Here is a 24,072-nt window from a genome sequence, read left to right as displayed (position 1 = left end):
ACATACATACATACATACATACATACATACATACATACATACATACAAATATATATCCATCCATCCATCCATTTTCTTTACCCGTTTATTCCGTTTTGGGTCACGGGGGTCGCCGGTGCCCATGTCCAGCAATCACTGTGCGAGGGGCGGGGTACACCCTGGACGGGTCGCAAGTCCATCACAGGGCCACATAGAGACAAACGAGACAAACAACCATTCACTCTCTCATTCACACCTAGGGACAATTTAGAGTTACCAATCAGCCTAACATGCATGTTTTTGGTCTGTGGGAGGAAACCGGAGCACCCGGAGAAAACCCACGCATGCACGGAGAGAACATGCAAACTCCACCCAGAAATATATATATATATATATATACAGTGCCTTGCGAAAGTATTCGGCCCCCTTGAACTTTTCAAACTTTTGTCACATTTCAGGCTTCAAACATAAAGATATAAAACTGTAATTTTTTGTGAAGAATCAACAACAAGTGGGACACAATTGTGAAGTGGAATGAAATTTATTGGATGTGTCAAATGTTTTTAACAAATAAAAAACTGAAAAGTGGGGCGTGCAATATTATTCGCCCCCTTTACTTTCAGTGCAGCAAACTCACTCCAGAAGTTCAGTGAGGATCTATGAATGATCCAATGTTGTCCCAAATGACTGATGATGATAAATAGAATCCACCTGTGTGTAATCAAGTCTCCGTATAAATGCACCTGCTCTGTGATAGTCTCAGGGTTCTGTTCAAAGCGCAGAGATCGTCATGAAGACCAAGGAACACATCAGGCAGGTCCGAGATACTGTTGTGGAGAAGTTTAAAGCTGGATTTGGATACAAAAAGATTTCCCAAGCTTTAAACTTCCCAAGGAGCACTGTGCAAGCAATCATATTGAAATGGAAGGAGTATCAGACCACTGCAAATCTACCAAAACCCGGCAATCCCTCTAAACTTTCATCTCGAACAAGAAGAAGACTGATCAGAGATGCAGCCAAGAGGCCCATGATCACTCTGGATGAACTGCAGAGATCTACAGCTGAGGTGGGAGAGTCTGTCCATAGAACAACAATCAGTCATACACTGCACAAATCTGGCCTTTATGGAAGAGTGGCAAGAAGAAAGCCATTTCTCAAAGATATCCATAAAAAGTGTTGTTTAAAGTTTGCCACAAGCCACCTGGGAGGCACACAAAACACGTGGAAGAAGGTGCTCTGGTCAGATGAAACCAAAATCGAACTGTTTGGCCACAATGCAAAATGATATGTTTGGCATAAAAGCAACACAGCTCATCACCCTGAACACACCATCCCCACTGTCAAACATGGTGGTGGCAGCGTCATGGTTTGGGCCAGCTTTTCGTCAGCAGGGACAGGGAAGATGATTAGAATTGATGGGAGGATGGATGGGGCCAAATACAGGACCATTCTGGAAGAAAACCTGTTTGAGTCTGCAAGAGACATGAGACTGGACGGAGATTTATTTTCCAACAAGACAATGATCCAAAACATAAAGCCAAATCTACAATGGAATGATTCACAAATAAACGTATCCAGGTGTTGGAATGACCAAGTCAAAGTCCAGACCTGAATCCAATCGAGAATCTATGGAAAGAGCTGAAGACATTCAAAAAAAAAAAAAAAAAGCAAATCAACAAAAAAATGTAGAAACGTTTCGTCTCTCATCCGAGGTACACCCTGAACAAGTCGCAAGTCTATCACAGGGCCACATAGAGACAAACGAGACAAACAACCATTCACTCTCTCATTCACACCTAGGGACAATTTAGAGTTACCAATCAGTCTAACATGCATGTTTTTGGTCTGTGGGAGGAAACCAGAGTACACGGAGAAAACCCACGCATGCACGGAGAGAACATGCAAACTCCACTCAGAAAGGCCCCGGGACCGGGATTTGAACCGGGGACTTGCTCGCTGAGAGGCAGTAGCTCTACCAGTTGCGCCACCATGCTGCCCGCCTTGATTTAATACAATTGGTAAAACTGAATTCACATTGTCCTTGATTTCCTTGATTGATCCCCGTGATAAATGAGTGACTACTATACTGTCAAATTCTCTGAACATGGACATTCCTGCAGTCAGCATGCCAATTACCCAAGCCCTCAAAACGTGTGACATCTGTGGTGTTGTGCTGTGTGACAAAACTGCACATTTTAGAGTGGCCTTTTATTGTGGTCAGCCTAAGGCACACCTATGCAATAATCATGATGTCTAATGAGCATTTTGATATGACACATCTGTGAGGTGGATGGATTATCTCAGCAAAGGAGAAGTGATTACTAATACATACTTACACAAATTTGTGAACAGTATTTGAGAGATAAAAGCCCATTGAGTACATAGAAAGTCTAGATCTTTGAGTTCATCTCATGTAAAATGGGTGCAAAAATAAAAGTGTTGCGTTTATATTTTTGTTTAGTATATAATCATCCTATATTATTTAAAGCTAGGGGGAAAAACTGTACCTTAGTCAGCTCCTGGGCGTTTGCAAGATTATCGACAGCTATGGCCAAGAACACATTTAGGAGTGTGTCTGGTTATTTGAGATCAGGAAACTGATCAGTGTTTACTGATGCACTGGTTCTTCAATCAACATTGAAGTGGAGCAACATGGCAAGAACAGCAAATTCATTAGGATCAGTGAAGCAGGATACAGTTACCAAAGAGAGTGAGGACGATAAAATAAATGGAGGAGAACATTCCCCCGTGCACACCCCCTTGGGATTTGATCCCGTCGTACATGACAGCATTCCAGTCTTCTCCTGTCAAGATCTGAAAGAGAAACAAACAGGTTTGTGACTCATGCTTCGAGAAGTAATAAAATAAACACTAACAGAATGTCGACATGAACACACACAGAGCATTGACAAGAACGCATGCAGAGCATCAATATGAATACACACAGAGCATCAACATGAACGCTCGCAGTGTCAACATGAACACTTGCAATGTTGACATTAACGTGCACAGTGTTGATATGAACACACACAGAGCGTCAACATCAATGCTCGCAGTGTCAACATGAACCCTCGCAGTATTGACATGAACATGTGCAGTGTTGATCGGAACACACAGAGCTTCAACAAGAACGCTTGCAGAGCGTCAACATGAATTACGCAGAGCGTCAACATGAATGCACGCAGAGCGTCAACATGAACGCTTGCAGAGCATCAACATGAAAGCAAGCACAGCGACCTGTTAACCATTACCTGGAACACGGTGAGGATGGCTGCTGGGAATGTATCAAAGTTGGTTGTTGGAGTTTCATCTTCAAAATTAAACCTGCAGGGAGAAAACAAGGACTTGACTGCAATTACACTTTATTCAACAGCTCAGCTCAAGCCCCTCCCCCCACATCATCCTGAAGTATTAAAGGTCAGTTCACTCTAAGAGCTCCAAATTCAAATGCTTCATTTTCACTTTTTTTAGTAACTGTATGGTGAAAGAATGGTGATAGAAAATCTAATCAAATAATTTAAAACGATTCATAAAAATATTTATTGTTGCATTCAAAAATGTAAACATCGGCTCAGTTTTTAACATAAATACTGAGTGTTTACAAGTGTATGAGAAATATAATTATGGTTCCTAGTTTTACATAACACTTTTAAAATTGAACATTTTCTGCCTCTTATTAAACATTACAAACTTATTTGCATTTTGTCAATTCTTCAGTCTTTTTATCAGAGGCCAAAGGCTGATAATGTTTTTGCTTTTCTCTGTTCATTTAAAAGTTGTGTTAGCAAACTATTTCAAGAACCATTGGGTATAAATTTTAATGAAATGCTCAGAAAGTAAGTTTTCGTTGTATATCATCAACGCCTTTCAAAATGGCTGCCACAGTTAATCAGTCTTAGCTGAAAGTGATCCCCAACATGACCTCCAAGGACAAATTGATCAGACATGATCTGTTTTGAATGCTTTACTATTAACTACTATAGTCAACTGTGTTTGTCATCAACAACTGGACAGACTTTAATGAAACTTTCTAAAAGGAATCATTGGCTGTACAACTCATTAAGTTCTGAAGTCACCCCAATTCAAGATGGTTGACACAGCCAGATGTCATTTTTAAATGTTTGTGTGAAAAACATCAAATTCATGTGTTTGTTTAGGGGAAGTAGTCGTCATAGCTAGCTAATGCTAACCTACACAAGAATGGCTATAACGTGAATACACACACACACGATGGTGGGAGATAAAAAAACTCACTGTCCACCGAACAATTGCATGCCCAGCAGAGCAAAGACAACAATGAAGAGGAAGAGCAGGAACAGCAAGCTGATTATGGATTTCATTGAGTTGAGTAATGACACCACCAGGTTCCTCAAAGAGTTCCAGTACCTACAGGCACATGAATACAGTAACATATTCAGTCAACCTGGGCTTCCAGCACACACACAGTTTTGATGACTCACTTGGTAACTTTGAAGATCCGGAGGAGTCTTAGTGCTCGGAGGACACTAATCCCAAACGAGGCTCCAGGTTTCATTGCAGCCCAGATAACCTCAAAAATACTGCCAATAATCACCTGTAGACACAGACTGATTAGTGCTGCAACTTCATGGGTTTTTATCATTCTGAGCAGAGTGACTTACCCCAAAGTCAAAACAGTTGAATGAAGAGTGAAAGTAGTTCTGGGGTCCGAGACCATACATTTTCATGGACATTTCAACCAGGAACAAACCCAGGAATACAAATTCGGCCAGATCTTCCCAGGGAAGAGAAGAAATAACATCCTGTCAGATTAGTTCAACATTTAATTCCAAAGCTGGACTTGTAGATTATATTTGTCAAAAAGGTACAGAAGTAGCTAACTTTTGTAAACATTGGACTATCTTATATTTCTAAATAAATATGATTAAACTAATAAAAAGTTTTGTCATGTAATGATTATAAAACTATTTTTTAAGACTTACTAAATTATTTTTTTTACAATGTCTGTTTTTATTACAAGTAAATGTTCCTGGTCCAAAATGTCCAAAATGCTGCAGCTCGGCTACTAACAGGAACTCGCAGGTTTGAGCACATTACTCCAGTTCTGTCCTCTTTTCACTGGCTTCCTGTGCGTGTCAGAGTTGATTTTAAGATTCTTCTGCTGACATTTAAGTGTGTTAATGGCCTTGCACCCTCATACCTCTCCGACCTCCTTCATCCTTATACTGCTTCTCAGGCCTTGAGATCATCAGACCAGCTGCTTTTGGCCGTACCAAAAACCAGGCTGAAGCTCAGAGGAGATCGGGCGTTTTCAGTCATGGGCCCTAAACTCTGGAATAATCTGCCCATCAACATTCGACAGGCCACCTCAGTCTCTATTTTTAAATCTCTCCTCAAAACACATCTGTACTCATTGGCATTTAACACAGTGTGATCTCATTTGGTATTTTGTTGTTGATGATTGTGTTCATCCATTTTGCTTTTACTCCCTGACATTTAACGCAGGATGATTTGATTTAGTATTTCATTGTTTCTCATTATATTTCATGTTTTTATGCTTTTATTCATGTTGCTGTAATATGTTGTTATTAATATTTGATGCTGTGATCTTTTTTTGGTAATCACTTTGATAACAGTTACTGTTTTAAATGTGCTATATAAATAAATGTGACTTGACTTGACTGGTAAATGTTGATCACTCAGTGAAAAGGAGTTTAAATAAAAGCACCTCAGAGCTCATATTTTAGTTTGTTCTATGCAACTATCTATCCAACATGGTTAAGTCAGTTCCTCTGGACAGATTCTTTTTGTTAAAATGTTTAGTTTTTTATCCCAAATACTTCTTTAGTCTGGGGAGCTGCAAAAAAACTCGGTTTTATAATTAGTACCGTCGCATAGCACATCAATCAGTTTGCTGATGACATCTAGAACTAGCCATTCACATGTAAAAGGAGGACCATCTGCCTAAGAATTGGTCATTAATGCCTTGATTGTCGCTTGCTATTCACAGAGGACTGAGTGACACTAGCAATACCAGCATTGTCAGAGAGGGACAGTTGACCATGAAGGCCCCCACCCCGTTTAATGATGGATGGGTTCTCGTCATAAAGATGACTTTCTTCACTCTGCTCTCAAACCAGCGTTCCACTTTATCAAGGATGTGAACATCTTCATCACCGAAAGAGTGACCACTGGCCTCCAGATGAGTGTAGACTGCACAGTCCTGGCCTGATGATGAATCCGAAGAAAAATCCATCCAGAGGACCAATTTAACCATGATAAATTTATCTACCTGGATTAATGAGCATGCATCAGGACATATATCCATCCATTCTTCATTTTCCTCTTGTTCCAAAGTCAGGTCATGGGGCAGCAGCTTGAGCCCAGACATCTCTTTCCACAGCCACCTCTTCCAGCTCTTCTGGGAGGAATTCAAGGTGTTCCCAGGGCAGCTGAGAGGCATAGTCTCTACAGTGTGTCCTGGGTCTTCCCCAGAGTCTCCTTGCAGTCAAACATGCCTGAAGCATTTCCCTAGGGAGGTGCCTAGGTGTTCTGTTTTTATATGTTGTTAATAAAAAGATCTAAAAAAAAAAAAAAAAACAGGGAGCACTGGCTCTGCAGCCCACACATCAGACCAGCCCACCAGGAAATCTCCAGACCCTCCCGCAGCCACGCTGGACCTGAGTTTAATTCGCTCGTGACAAATTCCTTAATTTCTCACCATTTCAGTCATGGCATCAACGGAGAGTTTGTGAGGGTAGGAACGTAGGCTGACCAGTAAACAGAGAGTATCGCATTACAACTCACCTCCCTCTTTACCACAACAGACAGGCATGGAGTCCGCAAAACTGCAGAGGCCACACTAATACATATGTCAATCTCATGCTACATTCTTTCCTGACTCATGTATAAAACCCCAAGATACTTGAACTCCTTGACTTGAGGCAGAACCTCACCCTCAATGCGAAGACAGCAATCCATGCTTTTCCAACTGAATCATGGCCACATATTTAGAGGTCCTGATCCTCATGCCAGCCACTTCACATTCGGCTGAGAAATGCTCCAGTGAGAGCTGAAGATCATTGTACCACAACAACGGGACCACATCATCCACAAATGCTGCAATAGAGTACTAATGTAGTAGATGCCACTACATTTTGGCGCAACAATGTGGAATGAGTCTTTGGGAAACTGGTCTTTACTTCAGCAGCGTGAATCCAGGATTTGGGGCCCATATTCAAGGTAATTATGATTTTTTTAAAATAAAAGATTCTTGTTCACGTCTGCTGCTGAGATGACTGGATCCCAGGCTTTTAACCAGACACTATTTGTTTCTGTATTGATAGCAAAAAAAACCTTTAAATCTGTCGACAGATTGCAGCTGAAAAAATTACAAGTGAAATCTAAAAATGGTAATGCCTTGTGCAGTGTACGAACAGCAACAGTTTTGTGAAATTGGGAAAAGATTCTGCTGTGATAAAAAATAAAATAAAATAAAAAGAGGCCAGAGAATGGAACAGAAGTTTCCGATGTGACAGCAAAGAGTTGCTGATTTTGTGCCAGACAGAGGTTCTAGAATTTAGGACAAGATGTCCTTGTGTTTTTGAGACGGCTAAGAGAGACGGTCTATATTGTGTATTGATTTTTAAGATGAGAGACGTCTATTGTGTCGGATCCCAGAAAACATGTAAAAGTGTTTTTCTGAAGAGCTAAGCTATATTTTCATGTTGTGTGAATGAATGTGAAGTGGTTGTAGGTCTGAAGTAAATATATAAAATAATCAGTGATAAATAAATACTGGTACACAATTTTATTTACTAACATTTGAATTTTTAAACTAAAAAAAGTAAATAAATAAATAAATCATAATAAAATAAAATGCAATCTCTAAAATAAATGATTTCATTAATTTTTATTTTGATAAAAGGAGCTCCATAAAATAATATAAAATAATATACTTTGTATATATATATATATATATATATATATCATACAGTTGAAAAGTGAGACGTATAGTTTATTTTTATGAAAACAGCATGCAGTTTGTCGGCTGCGGACTGAAGGATTGTTATGCCATGTGAGGAGGAAATAAAGGCAGGAGGGAAAAAATTGTTTTCGTCTATTGTGGGTCGCTTTAAGGCAGAGACTTTGTTGTTGTGTTGCTCTGAGGAAAAAGAAAACACGAGATGAGGAATGGGGCAAAACTTGGTTGATGTCTTGTAGGAAAAAACACACACACATACAGACACGCACACAAGATAAACAAAGGGTGAGAGGACTTGTCCTCGCAGTGCAGTGGGAAGGAAGCGCACGCATGCACACAGGCTATGTGAAAGAAAAGAAAAAAAAAACACACACAGCTAAAAATAGACTTATGAAATGAGCAGAACAAGCCTTAATCACAAACTGGTACAACATCCCAGAATCTGCACCTCACATAACGCTAAAGGTAAATGAAGACTTTGAGTCAAAGAACACGTGTGCGCAGATGCACGCACATCCACACACACACACACACACACACATATATGCACACAGAGAGGCTTTTAGTAAAATAAATAAAACAAATAAAATAAAATAAAACAACAATAATAAATAGATTTTAAAGTAGGTTGACAACACTGAAAATCGTTATTTACAGCTTTTTGTCTTCTGTGACAGAATAACTTTTTTTTACCTTCATTGGATCTTTTCTGACCTGAAAATACAGAGCTATTAGATATTAGAAAGAAAATTAAAACAGAGTAAATTACAAAGTTTAAAACTTTGCTTTAAAACTATTTAAAAATAATAATGAGTTTCAGTATACACCATGATTAAGTAAAAGGAATAATTAATGATAGAGTTACATAATTTTTTATTGTGCTATGGTGGCATTGATTCTTGTTGAAGTGTGTCTTTGACAACCATTAATGCTGAACGAGCTGTCATGATATGACAGGAAGGGAGACACGGAGGAAATGACAAAATGCAGAGCGACTGAACTGAAAAAAAAATGGCACAGAGCTGAAAGAAGCTGTAGAAACCTGAACATCTACCACAATCATCAAAACACAAAGGGGCTGAAATGGACACTTGCAAAAACTGAAAATGTCATTGGTGGCAAATACAAGGAAAAGACATCTGTAAACTGCAATGGACACTGGACGCAATGAACAAAAAAAAAAAAAACTGAACTGAAAACAACCAAGCAACCATGAACTCTGCTGAAAAAGTAAAGAAAAAATGATTGACAGATGTACACGCACAGTGAGAAGAATTGTTCACCATGAGCATTTGATAATTAAGAGTTCTAATGAAAATTTTAACAAGGTGCTGATCAGGAGTTTAACTGAAATTAATTTTAAAAGTCAACAAAATTCTAAAATAAACAAAATTTTAAGGTTAATTAAAGCTAAAAATCACAAGCATTATCTGAATAAAAACATACTAGACACTTTAACTAAACTATTAATGAAACAACTTATGGTAAATGGACTGTACTTGTGGAGCGCCTTTCTATCTGATCAAGATACTCAAGGTGCTTTACAACAATCTGTGTCCTCATTTATCCATTCATACAGCTCTATACTAGCCCTCTACAAAGATAACTGAACAAATCATTCTAAAGAGACTAATCAGAACATTATCACATTCATACACTGATGGGACACACATCGGAGGTGAAGAAGGATTCACTGTCTTGCCCATAGACAATTCGGCATGTGACTGCTGGTGGATTTGAGCTCCCAACTCTTGCATTGAAGGACGACTGCTCTAACCACTCGGCCACGGCCGACCCCGTGATCAAAACAAAATTTAAACTTTAGTTTGGATCATTTCAAGCAACATTCTCTAAAAGAACATGACAAATTGAGGATGAAAAGTGGTGTTCAGTTTGTATGCAGAACAGTTAATACAGGTTTCAAGAAAATTTAAACCTAGAAAGTGGCCACACACATATATATATATATATATATCCATCCATCCATTATCTTTACCCGTTTATTCCATTTTGGGTCACGGGGGTCGCCGGTGCCCATGTCCAGCCATCACTGTGCGAGGGGCGGGGAACACCCTGGATGGGTCGCAAGTCCATCACAGGGCCACATAGAGACAAACGAGACAAACAACCATTCACTTTCTCATGCACATCTAGGGACAATTTTAGAGTTACCAATCAGCCTAACATGCATGTTTTTGGTCTGTGGGAGGAAACCGGAGTACCTGGAGAAAACCCACGCATGCACGGGGAGAACATGCAAACTCCACCCAGAAAGGCCCCTGGACCGGGGTTTGAACCAAGGACCTGCTCACTGAGAGGCAGCAGCTCTACCAGTTGCGCCACCGTGCTGCCTATATATATATATATATATATATATATATATATATAATTCAGGAAATGATTATATTTATATATAGCCGGTAATAGTTAGGAAAACAAAACTTAGCAACAAATTATGTAATTTTGTTATAAAAAAACAAACAAACTTGTTAAAACAATGACTAACACATTAAAACACACATTTTAGCAACATAACACACATACAACTGACCTTTTCAGAAACTAAGATGTTTGTTGTAGCTTATTACATTTTAAAGAACCATAGATGTTTTGTAAGACTTGTTTTTCATAATTGATTTGTTACTAATGTCTGACAGATAATTGGAAAAGAATTGTAAAAAAGTTTTGTTTGGAAAAGCTACTCCGGAACTGAGTTGTTTGGCGGAGTGCCCGGACACTTCAGCACCTGCCAGGAAGGGAAGAAGAAGGAGGGGCAGACGAACTTTGTGGATCAGAGCACAGAACAGATGTTTGAGTGTTTGGTCAGTGAGGGAGAAAGGTCACTGTTCCACAGTAAGACTTGTTCAATCAAAATATTATGAAGCTTTGCAGATGTTTACATCACCAAATGAGGAATTAATGAAGTGTAGAAAACTTTTTAAAATCATAAACCAAAACATTTATATTTAAGAAGCTTCTTTGACATTAGATTAAATGAATTAAACAATTAATGATCATTTTTACAAAGGAAAAGACATGTCTAATAAAATGCATGATTAAAAAAGGGACTTTAAATTAATCATGAAATCATAATTATATTTTGAATATTCTAATGGTACCAAGGGGTTGTCAGTGCACTGAAAAGAGATTTACTTTATCTCACCCGCCACAAAAAGATCAACTTATAAACTAAAATTAACTAAAACAACTAAAATTAGTCTCTGCAAATGACAAATTCAAAACTGATTAAATGTTTATTACACTAATGTTTTTGACTGTATAATGAATTATTGTGATAATTGTCAGGGTTTCAAGGCAGATCAGGACAGGAGAACCCAGTTGCGCAGGTAGGACTCAGGAGGCAGACATAAAATAAAATACTTTTAATAATAATAATAATAATAAATCAAAAGGCTGACATGGCAGCAAAACTTACAAAGCAGATTCAAGAACAGGATCAAACAGGATCAGACAGGCAGGACAGGACAGGCAATACCCAACAACGAACCGACACCGACAGGACTAACAGACAGACTTTATAAACACAGACAGGACATGACACAGGTGATGATAATCAGACAATCAATACAGAGACACAAGGGAGAACAGACTGGGGAAGGCCCACTAGATGGCGCCATCCCTACAGTACCCCCCTCCCCCCCTTCAAGGACGCCCCCTGGCATCCCCAAGAAATCCCCTCCCAGAAAACTAGGGTGGGCGGAGGGAGGAACTGCAAGGGTGGCGGGCCCAAACAAAGACACACAAGGACCAAAACAAAACCGACAGGACAAGGCCTGGTGACTAAACTAAGTAGGGAAACACAAAATGTCCAGACGGCTGGGAGACCATCCACTGGCTCAGCAGGTCAGATGGGTGGCCGGAGGCCGTCCGACGGGCCAGAGCAGGTCAGGTCGGTGGCCGGGAGGCCGTCCGACAAGCAAGAGCAGGTCAGGTGGGCGGCCAGGAGGCCGTCCGACGGGCCAGAGCAGGTCAGGGGGGCGGCCAGGAGGCCGTCCAATACGAGGCCAAAGTTCAGGTGGGTGGCCGGGAGGCCGTCCAACATGAGGCCAAAGTTCAGGTGGGCGGAGTGGAGGCCATCTGTTGCTGCAGTCTTTGTGACATGAGGGGTGCCCTCCAGGACCCTCCCAGAACCAGAAACCTGAGGGGCGTCCTCCAGGACCCCCACGAGACAAGAGACGTGAGGGGCGTCCTCTAGGACCCCCACGAGACAGAAGACGTGAGGGGCATCCTCCAAGAGCCCCACAAGACAGAACACGTGAGGGGTGTCCTCCAGGACCCCCACGACACAGGAGACATGAGGGGTGTCCTCCAGGACCCCCACGAGACAGGATACGTGAGGGGCGTCCTCCAGGACCCCCTCGAGACAGGAGACGTGAGCTGAAGGTCGCAGGCTGGCCAGGATCCTCTTCAGCAGGAACAACAGGGGACACAGGACTCTCAGGCTGAGGTGAAGACCCTTCGGCGGACGCAGGACCCTCAGGCTGAGGTGAAGACCCTTCAGCGGACGCAGGACCCTCAGGCTGAGGTGAAGACCCTTCGGCGGACGCAGGACCCTCAGGCTGAGGTGAAGACCCTTTGGCGGACGCAGAACCCTCAGGCTGAGGTGTGGACCCTTTCACAGGCTGTGGTCTGGCTACTGCAGCAGGTTATGGGCTGGCTACTACAGGTTCTGGGCTGGCTGCTGCAGGTTCTGGACTGGCTGCAGGTTCTGGGCTGGCTGCTGCAGGCTCTGGACGGGCTGCAGGTTCTGGGCTGGCTGCTGCAGGTTCTGGTACCACTGCAGGTTCTGTGCTGGCTGCTGCAGGTTCTGGTACCGCTGCAGGCTCTGGGATGGCTGCAGGTTCTGGGCTGGCTGGCTGCAGGCTCTGGGCTGGCTGGCTGCAGGCTCTGGGCTGGCTGGCTGCAGGCTCTTCAGTTGGATCAGTGTGCACCGAGACAAAAATAGAATAGAATAGAATAGAATAGAATAGAATAGAATTCAACTTTATTGTCATTGCACATGTCACAGGTACAAAGCAACGAAATGCAGTTTGCATCCATCCAGAAGTGCTTAGCAAGAAAAATAAATAGGTCGATATATATATAGTACAATATACAGTAAGTTGCTTTGAATATGCTATAGGTATAAATATATACAGGTTGTGAGTGTACAGACTATGAACAGGTTATAATATGACGGGGTATAAACAGCTATATAAAAGAAATATATATATATATATATATATAAGTATGTGAGTACTTATGAACAGTAGATAGTATATTATGTGTACAGTTTGTACAGTAGTGGGCTAACGGATGAAAGTGCAGGTGGTGGTGTTACAGTCCATGTGCTGTTGTTGTGTGTATGAGAATACAGACCGTTGTTGTTATTCAGATGTCAGGAGGCAGAGTTAAGGAGTGTGACAGCTGTGGGGAAGAAGCTGTTCTGTTACCTGGTGGTTTTAGTCCAGAGGCTCCTGTAGCACCTCCCAGAGGGCAGGAGGGTGAAGAGTCTGTGTGCTGGGTGGCTGAAGTCTTTTATGATTTTTCCAGCCTTTTTCAGACACCGCTTCCTGTAGATGTCCTTTATGGCAGGAAGTGGTGATCCGGTGATGTGTTGGGCGGCTTTCACCACCCTCTGCAACGCCTTCCGGTCTGAGGCAGAGCAGCTCCCGTACCAGACTGTGATGCAGTTGGTCAGGATGCTCTCAATGGTGCAGCGGTAAAAGTTCACCAGGATGTCTGAGGACAGGTGGTTCTTCCTCAGAGTCCTCAGAAAGAAAAGACGCTGGTGAGCTTTCTTGATCAGTTTGGAACAGCCGGTCGTCCAGGTGAGATCCTCGGAGATGTGGACACCCAGGAACTTGAAGCTGTTCACACGCTCCACCACCGTCCCCTTGATGTAGATGGGTGGATGTGGGCCAGCGTTCCTCCTGAAGTCCACGATGAGCTCCTTAGTCTTCTCGGTGTTGAGCAGCAGGTTGTTGTTGTCACACCACTCAGCCAGACGAACCACCTCCTCCCTATAAGCGGTCTCATCGTTGTCTTTGATTAGGCCGATCACCGTGATGTCATCTGCAAACTTAATGATGGTATTGGAACCATCAACAGGTTTGCAGTCATGGGTGAAGAGGGAGTAGAGGAAGGGACTCATCACACAGCCTTGTGGTACACCGGTGTTAATAGTGATGATAGATGAGCAGTGGTTATCCAGCTGGACATGTTGGGGTCGGTTGGTCAGAAAGTCCAGTAACCAGTTGCCCATGAGGGAACTGATGCCCAAGTCTGTGAGTTTTGTGATGAGTTTTGAGGGGATGACTGTGTTGAATGCTGAACTAAAATCTATGAACAGCATCCGGGCAAAGGTGTTTTTGTTGTCCAAGTGTGAGAGAACAGAGTGCAGCGCTATGGAGACTGCATCCTCTGTGCTCCTGTTCTGGCGGTATGCGAATTGGTGGTGGTCCAGGGTGGGGGGGAGACAGGATTTGAGGTGTACTAGGACCAGCTGCTCAAAACACTTTGCGATGATGGAGGTGAGGGCTACCGGACGGTAGTCGTTGAGTCTTGATGGTTTTGAGTTTTTGGGTATTGGGACGATGGAGGTGGTTTTGAAGCAGGTTGGTACCACAGCACGGGCCAAGGACAGGTTGAATATGTCCGTCAGTACTCCTGCCAGCTCCCCAGAACACGCTCTAAGAACACATCCAGGGATGCCATCAGGACCCGCAGCCTTGTGAACTTTAATCCTGCTCAGCGCCGCTCCTACATCGGTGGGGAAAAGAGTCAGTGGTTGGTGGTCTGGAGACACATCTGCCTTAGTTGTAGTTGTTAGGTTCCCTCTCTCAAAACGAGCATAGAAATTGTTGAGCTCATTGAGGAAGGAAACATCAGAGGAGACGGGGGAGGGGTTGATGGCCCTGTAATCTGTAATAATCTGGAGTCCTTGCCACATACGTCGGGGGTTGGAGTTTGAGAAGTGTTCTTCTATCCTCCCCTTGTAGTGGTGCTTGGCCTTTTTGATGCCCCTCTTCAGCTCAGCCCTGGCTGTACTGTATGCCTGTGTATCCCCTGACCTGAAGGCGATGTTGCGAGCCTTCAGCAGTAGACGTACATCCCGATTCATCCAAGGCTTCTGGTTGGGGTACATGGTGATCTGTTTCTGGGTGGTGACACTGTCTATAGTGGTGGAGATGTGGTCCAGCACAGATGAGGCGTACTGTTCCAAGTCGGTGTGAGTGAACATATTCCAATCAGTGTTTTTGAACTGGTCCTGGAGCACAGTGTCTGTCCCCTCTGGCCACACTTTTATTGTCCTCACAGTGGGTTTCACACGTTGGATGAGTGGTGAGTACCAAGGTGTGAGGAAAATGGAGAGATGGTCCGATTGTCCAATGTGGGGGAGGGGTGTTGCTTTGTATGCTCCAGCCAGGTTGGAGTAAACATGGTCCAAAGTCTTGTCCCCTCTGGTGTAGCAGGAGACATGTTGGTGGAATCTGGGGAGGACTGTCTTCAAGTTGGAGTGGTTAAAGTCACCAGCAACAATAAAAGCAGCCTCAGGGTGTTTGGTCTGGTGTTTGCTAATGGCTGCATAAAGTTCTTTCATAGCCAGCTTAGCATTAGCATCCGGGGGGATATACACTGCAGTGAGTATAATGGAAGTGAGTTCTCTGGGTAGATAATAAGGTCTGCATTTGACCATTATAAACTCCGCATTAGGTGAGCATTGTCTCTCGGTAGTAGCAGAGTCTGTGCACCAAGCTTTGTTAATATAAATGCACAAACCTCCACCTCTGGTCTTGCCGGAGTCCTCAGTTATCCTGTCGGCTCGGTGTGTGTGGCGTCCTGCTAACTCAATAGCATTGTCCGGGCAGCTGTTGTTTAACCATGTTTCAGTGAAAATCATGACGTTTGAGTTCATAATCCGCCTGTTGTTGGTGATGGAGAGCCGGATTTCATCCATTTTGTTTGTCAAAGAACGGACATTGGCGAGGAAAATGCTGGGTAAAGGCAGCCTATGTGGTGTAAGTTTTAGCTTAGCCCGTAGTCCTCCGCGCTTATCCCGCCTTTGTTTATGTTCCCGGCGCCGTCTGTGTGTACTTCCTCCCGGCATGGAGGAGTAAGCAGCCTCCGGTGTTCTGGAGATCTCTGGAATGAGTCGGAGATCGGCAACAAAACTATAGGAGGTTTGAGTACAGATGTCCAGAAGCTCCTGTCTGCTGTAGAACAGCAACGCTGAGCAATTCTGGATGAATAGTCCGGTCAAAAGTAGGTAGAAAAACGCTAAATAGCATGTTCTGGAGAGACGCTGAGCCTCGCGTTGTTCACACGCCGCCATCTTGGTCGAAAAATAGGTTAAAGTTCAGTTTTCAGTTTAATGGCAAATTGAAAGATCACCTGATGAACCGATGTGCTGAGCAGGTCAGGCTGGGAGGTGAAGATCTCTAGGAGTTGGTCCACCAGGCGTCTTCCATTTTTAATTCTGTCTCTCTTGGAGTGATTCTGAGAATCATTATAGAGCCTCTGATGAGAGGATCAGCCACCTGGTCCTCTACAGAAGGCAGCTCAGGGATCTGGTCATCCTCAATAAGAGCAGGAAGCGATTGCCCAACACGCTCCCCGGGCTGGCCCCCCTTCATCCACTCCACAGACGAACGGGGGAAAGACTGCTCCCCCGCCCGCCCCCTGCGAAATTCTCCCTGGTTTTGCAGGTTCTGGTTGAGGAGAGCAGGCTGGAGGCTGGGACCAGGAGGAAGCGGAACCAAAAAATTCAGCCTCGCCGGGCCGAGTGCGAGGAGCTGGACATGCATGTGATATGGGCGGAAGAGCAACGGACCGGTTCCGGTTGCGTCTTCTCTTTCCCTTCTGGCGGCGATGTGGGTGGTGTACGGGGGCGAACCAGAGTTCATCCTCTGACTCGGCATCCTCCCCCGAAGTCCACCCAGAGCAGACTGGTGAGTAGGAGGGACTGGACCTGGGTGCTGTGTAGTTCCTCTGGAGCTGATATCTTCGTCTCTCCTCCTGCAGTAGGAGAGGTGAAGGCAGAATTTTAACCGCCTGGCTGCAGCTTCCAAGTCCCAGGACAGGTCTAGTCCAAAAGGCACCACATCGGATCGCAGCTCCCTCCATCTGGACAAGCTCGGTCAAAAAATAGGTGAGCAGAGTCTGAGTGAGTCTGCCTGCTGGGTTCAGGTTTTGGTCGGTTCGTACTGTCAGGGTTTCAAGGCAGATCAGGACAGGAGAACCCAGTTGCACAGGCAGGACTCAGGAGGCAGACGTATAAAATAAAATACTTTAAATAATAATAATAATAAATCAAAAGGCTGACATGGCAGCAAAACTTACAAAGCAAATTCAAGAACAGGATCAGACAGACAGGACAGGCAATACCCAACGACGAACCGACACCGACAGGACTAACAGACAGACTGTATATACGCAAACAGGACATGACACAGGTGATGATAATCAGACAATCAATACAGAGACACAAGGGAGAACAGACAGGGGAAGGCCCACTAGATGGCACCATCCCTACATAACCAAAGGAATTTTTTCCTGCGCATGCGAATTAAAAAAAACTGTTGAATGGAAAGATGAAATGATAGGGTCAGTTAGCAATAAGGGTTATTGATTCAGCTCCTGAGTACAAAATGTTAGGAGTGCGCGGGGAACCCAGATGGTATGAGACCCAGAACGAGGCAGACACAGGGGAAATACAAAAGAACAGTGTTTATTATTTACAGTGAGTTAAATGACATCCACAGGCTGCTGGTCTGAGGCTCCTGGAAAGAGGGACGACAGGTTATTCGCTGTCCAACGGGGAAGGCCCAAGTTGTTTGCTTAATGAGTGTTTGTCCTTACAGTCCAACCCGAAGGGGAGAGCTGGTCCTTCAGTCCAAGGCGAGCGAGCAGCAGAGGGAAATCCAACAAGAGTCCAAAAGGGGAACGAGGAAGGCTGGCACTGGAGGCAAAGAGGCACGAGGAATACCTGAGAGGCCTAGGGATCCAAATCAGGTCACGAGGGAATCCAAAGAGCACGAGGAACCAGGAAACATAAGAGGTGATATGCTCCAGCGTTGAATCACACCGGACTGCAGCCTTAAGTAGATGGAGAGGCTCATCAGGCTGATGGCCGCCAGGTGTTGGTAATCAGCGGCCATCAGCAAGGCAGGCTGCAGGCAGTGGGACCCTTACACAAAAAAGATCCATAAAGCTGCTCTTTCCTGAGACTTCTACTCAGTTAAGTATCAAACACACAAACACACATTAATCATGGCTGTTGAATCAAATGAACTAAAAGTGTTTCTTAAAACAAACAAAGGGGTGGAGAAATATTAATGCTAAAACAATAATTATTTGATAGAATGGAGGTATTGTATTCTCTTGTTCTTTTTACATATATTTTAAAAGCAGGAAATGACTGCAAGCCATGTTTGACAGGACAAAGATGCTGCAGAAGCAGAGAAGCATCTGTTGGATAAAGAAGAAAATGCCCAAACGGTTGATTCAATTGAATGATTTGATATAAGCATGAAATCTAAAAGTTAGCAAATCCTTAACACTACTAACCTCAACAAATTTATGCACATGAACTTCATGAACATGCACAGTCAAGCAATCACCACATTGAAATGATAACAGGGAGGTGAATGGTATTGAAACTATAACAGGGAGGTGAATGACATTGAAACTATAACAGGGAGGTGGATGACAATCAAAACTTTGAGTAGCTACAGCTTAAATTTGAAAACTATTAACACCACGGCTTTTATATTACGCAGTTAACAGCTTTTCACTAAGCTATTTCATTAATCTATTTCACCAAGCACTAATCAGGATGTTATAAAAGAAAAGGAGAAGGGAAGCATATTTTCATTACAGGTGCTGAGAAAGGAGATGAGTGGACGCCAAGGGTTTCCAAAAGGAAATGACATGACACAAGGCATGAGGGTCCATACTAGAAGGTCCAAGGCTAGCTGCACCTACTGCAATCAACATCGAGGAAAGCTCAACATGATTTCCATCACAAGCCCAAGACGACTCAGGACAGTGTTGCTGCAAAGATAAACATTGAACCTGATACTGAGAGAAAGGCAGAAAATGTCTGACTGTTTTGTTTTAAATGATGCTAGAGGCATCAACACTGACAAACCATCTGCTGGACAAGGTGAAGATCACCAAAGATCACCAAAGATCATCTAACACACGTCAACCATTCATCAGAACAAAAAGCAGCTGTCAGCAACAAGGAAACAAGACGTCAAGCCCAAGTTGAGTATGACACAACAAAAAACATCCTTTACGGGCCATTTAGCTTACCAGCATTCACAATAACACATTCTTAAACACACTAAATCAAACCAAGCGTAGTACAAAAAAGGTATAATTTAAAAGAAAAAGAGATTCAGATTAAAGTGTAATGTGAAACTAAAAGACAACTTCTAGGAAAAGTAATTAAAGTTTAAAAGAACCAGCAAACAATGATTTATGGAACTAAAATAGAATAAGCAACTATCAGGTTGAATAAAATATTAGTTACAGTAAATAATATAAAACCAAAAAACTCCATTAACATAATTAAATATCTTTACCTTAAGTAAACAAACTACCTATATTGAGATTTTAACTGCCACAAAGTCACATATTACACCTTCAAACTTTGAAACAACATCTATAGATACTGCAGAAGCAACCAGAACATCTGAACTATTAACAATTAAAACATCGACTCCAGAGATTTAAAGTACCATCTGTAACTACTAGAATCAGAACAATAGAGCGCAAAACGTATAAACAAAATCCTAGGCTCATTATTAAAACAACACCACAGAGTGTTATTTAGCAGAAGAAAGCATAGTAGTTTGACATACTAAATTTTACATATTTTTAACGTCAGGGAGGATTGGACAGATTTAATGAACTAAGCATAGTTACCATATTAAACCTTTGTTTAAATTAGTTAAGGCCTAGAGCCCAAATTCCAAAAGTGTCTCCTACAACAGGGAGGAAAAAGTGATTTTAGGAAAAAACATAATTCTGAGAAATGCATAAAGCTACAGCTTAAAAACTGTAAAGAACATGAAATGAACAATCAAACAGGGATATCATTGTTCTTTAAAATTCCTATGTATAGTGGTAAATTTAGATTTATGAGAAAACACAAGATATGAGAACATAGAAAATTAACAACTATTCCATTACCAATTGGTTAGCAGCTAGCACGTGGATATAAAACTCCAAGAATTATAATACTGAATATTAATGTTTTACAAGTGAAGGTTTCAAACAAGACTGAATTATTTAATGAACACAACTGTTTAGATGTAATGTAACATTAAAGTTTGTCCTCATTGTTTTTATATAACATCTGTTTGGTATGACAATATGATATGATGTGATACAATGATATGAAAATCCTGAATTATTTAAGCTAGACTTGTGAAACTATACAGTAACTATGACTATTCTTGCTCTTTACCTTTTCAGTGATTAGATACAGTTTATGACAGATATTTATTGGCTGTGTAAAGATGATGATCTAAAGAAAGTATAGTCACCAAGATGATTGGTGCATGCACTTCACAGTAAGAATGAAATCCTTTGTGATACTTTTATACAATTGAATGAATGAGGTGATTAATTTTGAGAAAGCGAAAGTAGAGAATTTTAGAGCTAAAAGATTTGTTGCAATTGCTTATTTAAATTATCTTTTGAACTTTTTCTGAAGCTATGTTAAAATCTAAGAAGCTAAAAGATCAACTCTAGGGAAAATGCTGATAAGGATAAGTGGTCTTGAGGATTGATTAAAACCTAAATTTAGAAAGGTTGATAAAATACGAATTAGTACAACCCCAGTACTAATTGTGATTCTCCTGTTGACATGTTGTGTCCTGACACCTTGAGGCGAATAGAAAAACGAGCACTGGCAACCAAAGGACTAGAAGGTTGCAAATCAACTGGTTCAGATCAAGACGCCACACCAGTCTATCTCCCCGCCTCTTGCCAAACTGACTGCCAAGACGCAAAGAAACTTTGAGACGAAAGTGGAAAAGTGAAGTATGGAAATGAATGCATTTTCAAATAAAAATGAAGTCCTTCTTCAGCAAAGTGTTTGAACAACTATAAAGACATTTCTTTTTTGTTTTTGCCATCCATAAGGAACTGAACTGAACAGAACTGAATTGAACAGAACTGAACTGAATTGAACAGAACTGAACTGAAGAGCTAAGGCTCTTCATCTTCTTGATCTACTTTATCTTTTTATTTCCTTACTTTTCTAAGTTTCAATCATTTTATTCCTATACACTTCTTAATGTGTATTGATTCTCTTTAAAGTATGAGACTCTGAATCAAACTATTGATGTCCTTCAACAATTGAGACATCATTTTCAAGTTTGTGCTTTATTATGTTATATCTTTTTGTTTTATATTTTATCATGTTATGTTTGCTTGTATCAATTATGTCACTAATTTGGTTACAACTCTTTTCATAATGCACAAAATTCACAATTACTCAAAATGGTTTTCAATCATGAAGTGTTGAACAGAATTTTATTTGACTAATGCACTTGCTCCCTGCCTTAGAAATCAAATGGCAGAAACTAGAAAGAGGGGTCTAGTTCTGAGGAGACATTTTTCCTGTAAATGACAGCAACAGGTTTTTTTGGCTCCTCAGGGAAGCAATGGCAACTATCTAATGAAATGCCTGAGTGATCAAATTTTGGTAAAGATCTTAAGTTTCAACTATTACAACACCACTGTTTTACACTATCACATATTCACACTGTACAGCACAATATAAACTTATAATTTAATCTCACACTCACATATTTATACATCACTAAATATATCAGAACATTTGGCAGCATTAGTTTATTTGAGGGATTTCCTCAAATCAGGGAGGATTGTAGAATCTAAGAAACTTTATTAATTGGATAACCTGTTTAATAAGGCCCAAGTTTAACTTACAACAATTTGTTCAACAGAACTTGCTTTTAACAGATTCTGAGATGTGCTTGAGCTGACTTGTACTTGTTTATCTAAAAGCACCAGGAATTTCTGGGCGTAAGATCGACTGCTTGTATAAGACTGTTTTCTATCAGAACTGTTTTTAACAACCAGAGTGTTAATGTCAACCTGACCAGATAGGAATTTGTTTTTGTATCTCAACGCTGGGAAAAGGAGTGTGTTTATCTTACAGGAAACTTGTGCGTCAAATATCTTGTCACAAACCCAGGAAAGTGTCTCCAGTAATACTGAGCGGTCGAATAACATCCTCCTATATATGGAAATCTGCAAATGCCAGATAACAACTCTTTTGGCAAAAACAAGTATGTTCGTGTGCTGGTCCGGAGAGTATAAATAAGAAGCTGAACTGTATTTAGATAGGGGTTCTGTCTTTGAGGTCCCGAGGTATCTCTGGCTGTTCGGCCTTTGGGCTAAGCTTCAAATAAAACCCCCATTTTGCTGTCAAACAAAACCAAGGTGTCTACTGTTTTATTAATGAACCCAAGAGTACTAATGTAGTAGATGCCACTATAGTAGAGAAGGAATCCTGAGACCATCAAACCAGACTCCCACTGCCCCCTGGCTGCATCGAGAAATTCTTTTTATGCAAGTTATGAACAGAATCAGTGACAATGGGCAGCCCTGGCAGTGTCCAACTCCCACCCTGAAGGGGTCTGACTTACTGCTGGCAATGCAAATCAAACGCTCACGTCTCTTGTAGAGGGACTGAATAGCACATAGCATGGACACCCAATTCTATATTCATGAAGAACCCCCCACAGAGTACCTCAAGGAACATGGTCGAACACCTTCTCCAAGTTCACAAAACAGGTAAACTGGATGGACAAACTTCCATGACCCCTTAAGGACCCTAGTGAGGGTAAAGAGCTGGTCCAATGTTCCCTGGCCAGGATGGAACCAACATTATGCTCCTGGAACTGAGGCCTGACCAAAAATCAGACTCACTTTTGCAGTACCCCTGAATAGACCTTACATTGGAGGATAAGGAAAGTGATGCTCCTATAATTGGACCACACCCTATGGTCTCCCTGTCTGAAGAGTGGAACCACCACTGCTGTTTGCCAATCCATTGGCACTGCCCTTGATGTCCGCGCAATATTGTAAAGGCGTGTCAACTAAGACAGATCCATAACATCCAGAGCTTTAAGGCAATCAGTGCGGCTCTCTTGCACCCCTGGAGCCCTGCTGCCGCAGTCTTTTTTAAATACCTTGGCGATCTCAGCCTCAGTTATGAACAGACCAAACCCAAAGTCCCCTGACAAAGCTTTTTCCATGGAAGACATGCAAATAGGATTGAGAAGGTCTGAGAAGTATTTCTTCCACCTCGTGACAAAATCACTGGTTGAGGTCAACAGCACCCTACCTTCACTGAATACAGCGTTAGTAAAGTGTTACTTTCCCTGCCTCATCTGCCTGATGGTTTGCCAGAATCTACTCTGAGCCAATCGAGAGTCTCTATTCAAGGCCTCACCAAACTCCTCCCACAACCAAGCCTTTGCCTTAGCAACGGCCAAGTCTGTGGCCCGCTTGGCTCTGTTTAAAGGCCCGCAGATCACGAGCATCCATTAGAGTTTTACGGTCTTGACCCTTATGCACAGCGATTGTTCCAGATTCTCTGAATCTTTTGATGATGTTATGCACGGTTGATGATAATAACTTAAAAGTCTTTGCTATTTTACGCTGGGTAACACCATTCTGGTATTGTTGCACTATCTTTCTGCGCAACAATGGTGGAATTGGTGATCCTCTTACCATCTTGGCTTCTGAGAGACACTGACACTCCAAGAAGCTCTTTTTATACCCAATCATGTTGTCAATTGACCTAATTAGTGTTAATTGGTCTTCCAGCTGTTCGTTATATGCTCAATTTCCTTTTTCCAGCCACTTATTGCTACTTGTCCCAACTTTTTTGGGATTTGTTGACACTGTGAAATTTTGAATCAACATATTTTTCCTTTAAAATGTTACATTTACTCAGAATAAACTTTTGATCTGTCATCTATGTTATATTACGAATAAAATATTGGCATTTGCCATCTCCACATCATTGCATTCAGTTTTTATTCACAATTTGTTTAGTGTCCCAGCTTTTTTGGAATCCA

At 41.9% G+C, this 24,072-nt stretch overlaps 1 protein-coding gene across 1 annotated transcript in view; it reads right to left on the bottom strand.

Annotated features, from left to right (window-relative positions):
- Positions 1-24,072, bottom strand: part of cacna1ba (calcium channel, voltage-dependent, N type, alpha 1B subunit, a) — a 668,325-nt gene that overhangs the window by 395,995 nt on the left and 248,258 nt on the right. The window contains exons 11-21 of the mRNA XM_037680745.1: positions 16,483-17,027; positions 14,115-15,158; positions 13,730-14,024; positions 13,396-13,597; positions 11,840-12,561; positions 4,620-4,732; positions 4,440-4,552; positions 4,234-4,365; positions 3,231-3,303; positions 2,676-2,793; positions 2,487-2,554 (exon numbers count right to left, since the gene is read on the bottom strand). Coding sequence (XP_037536673.1) covers positions 2,487-2,554; positions 2,676-2,793; positions 3,231-3,303; positions 4,234-4,365; positions 4,440-4,552; positions 4,620-4,732; positions 11,840-12,561; positions 13,396-13,597; positions 13,730-14,024; positions 14,115-15,158; positions 16,483-17,027 — 3,425 coding nt within the window. The remainder of the gene's footprint in view (positions 1-2,486; positions 2,555-2,675; positions 2,794-3,230; positions 3,304-4,233; positions 4,366-4,439; positions 4,553-4,619; positions 4,733-11,839; positions 12,562-13,395; positions 13,598-13,729; positions 14,025-14,114; positions 15,159-16,482; positions 17,028-24,072) is intronic.

This window comes from Nematolebias whitei, chromosome 8 (assembly GCF_014905685.2).
Source record: "Nematolebias whitei isolate Nwh7 chromosome 8, NemWhi1, whole genome shotgun sequence".
Taxonomy (NCBI): domain Eukaryota; kingdom Metazoa; phylum Chordata; class Actinopteri; order Cyprinodontiformes; family Rivulidae; genus Nematolebias; species Nematolebias whitei.
This window is presented reverse-complemented; position numbering and strand designations above follow the sequence as displayed.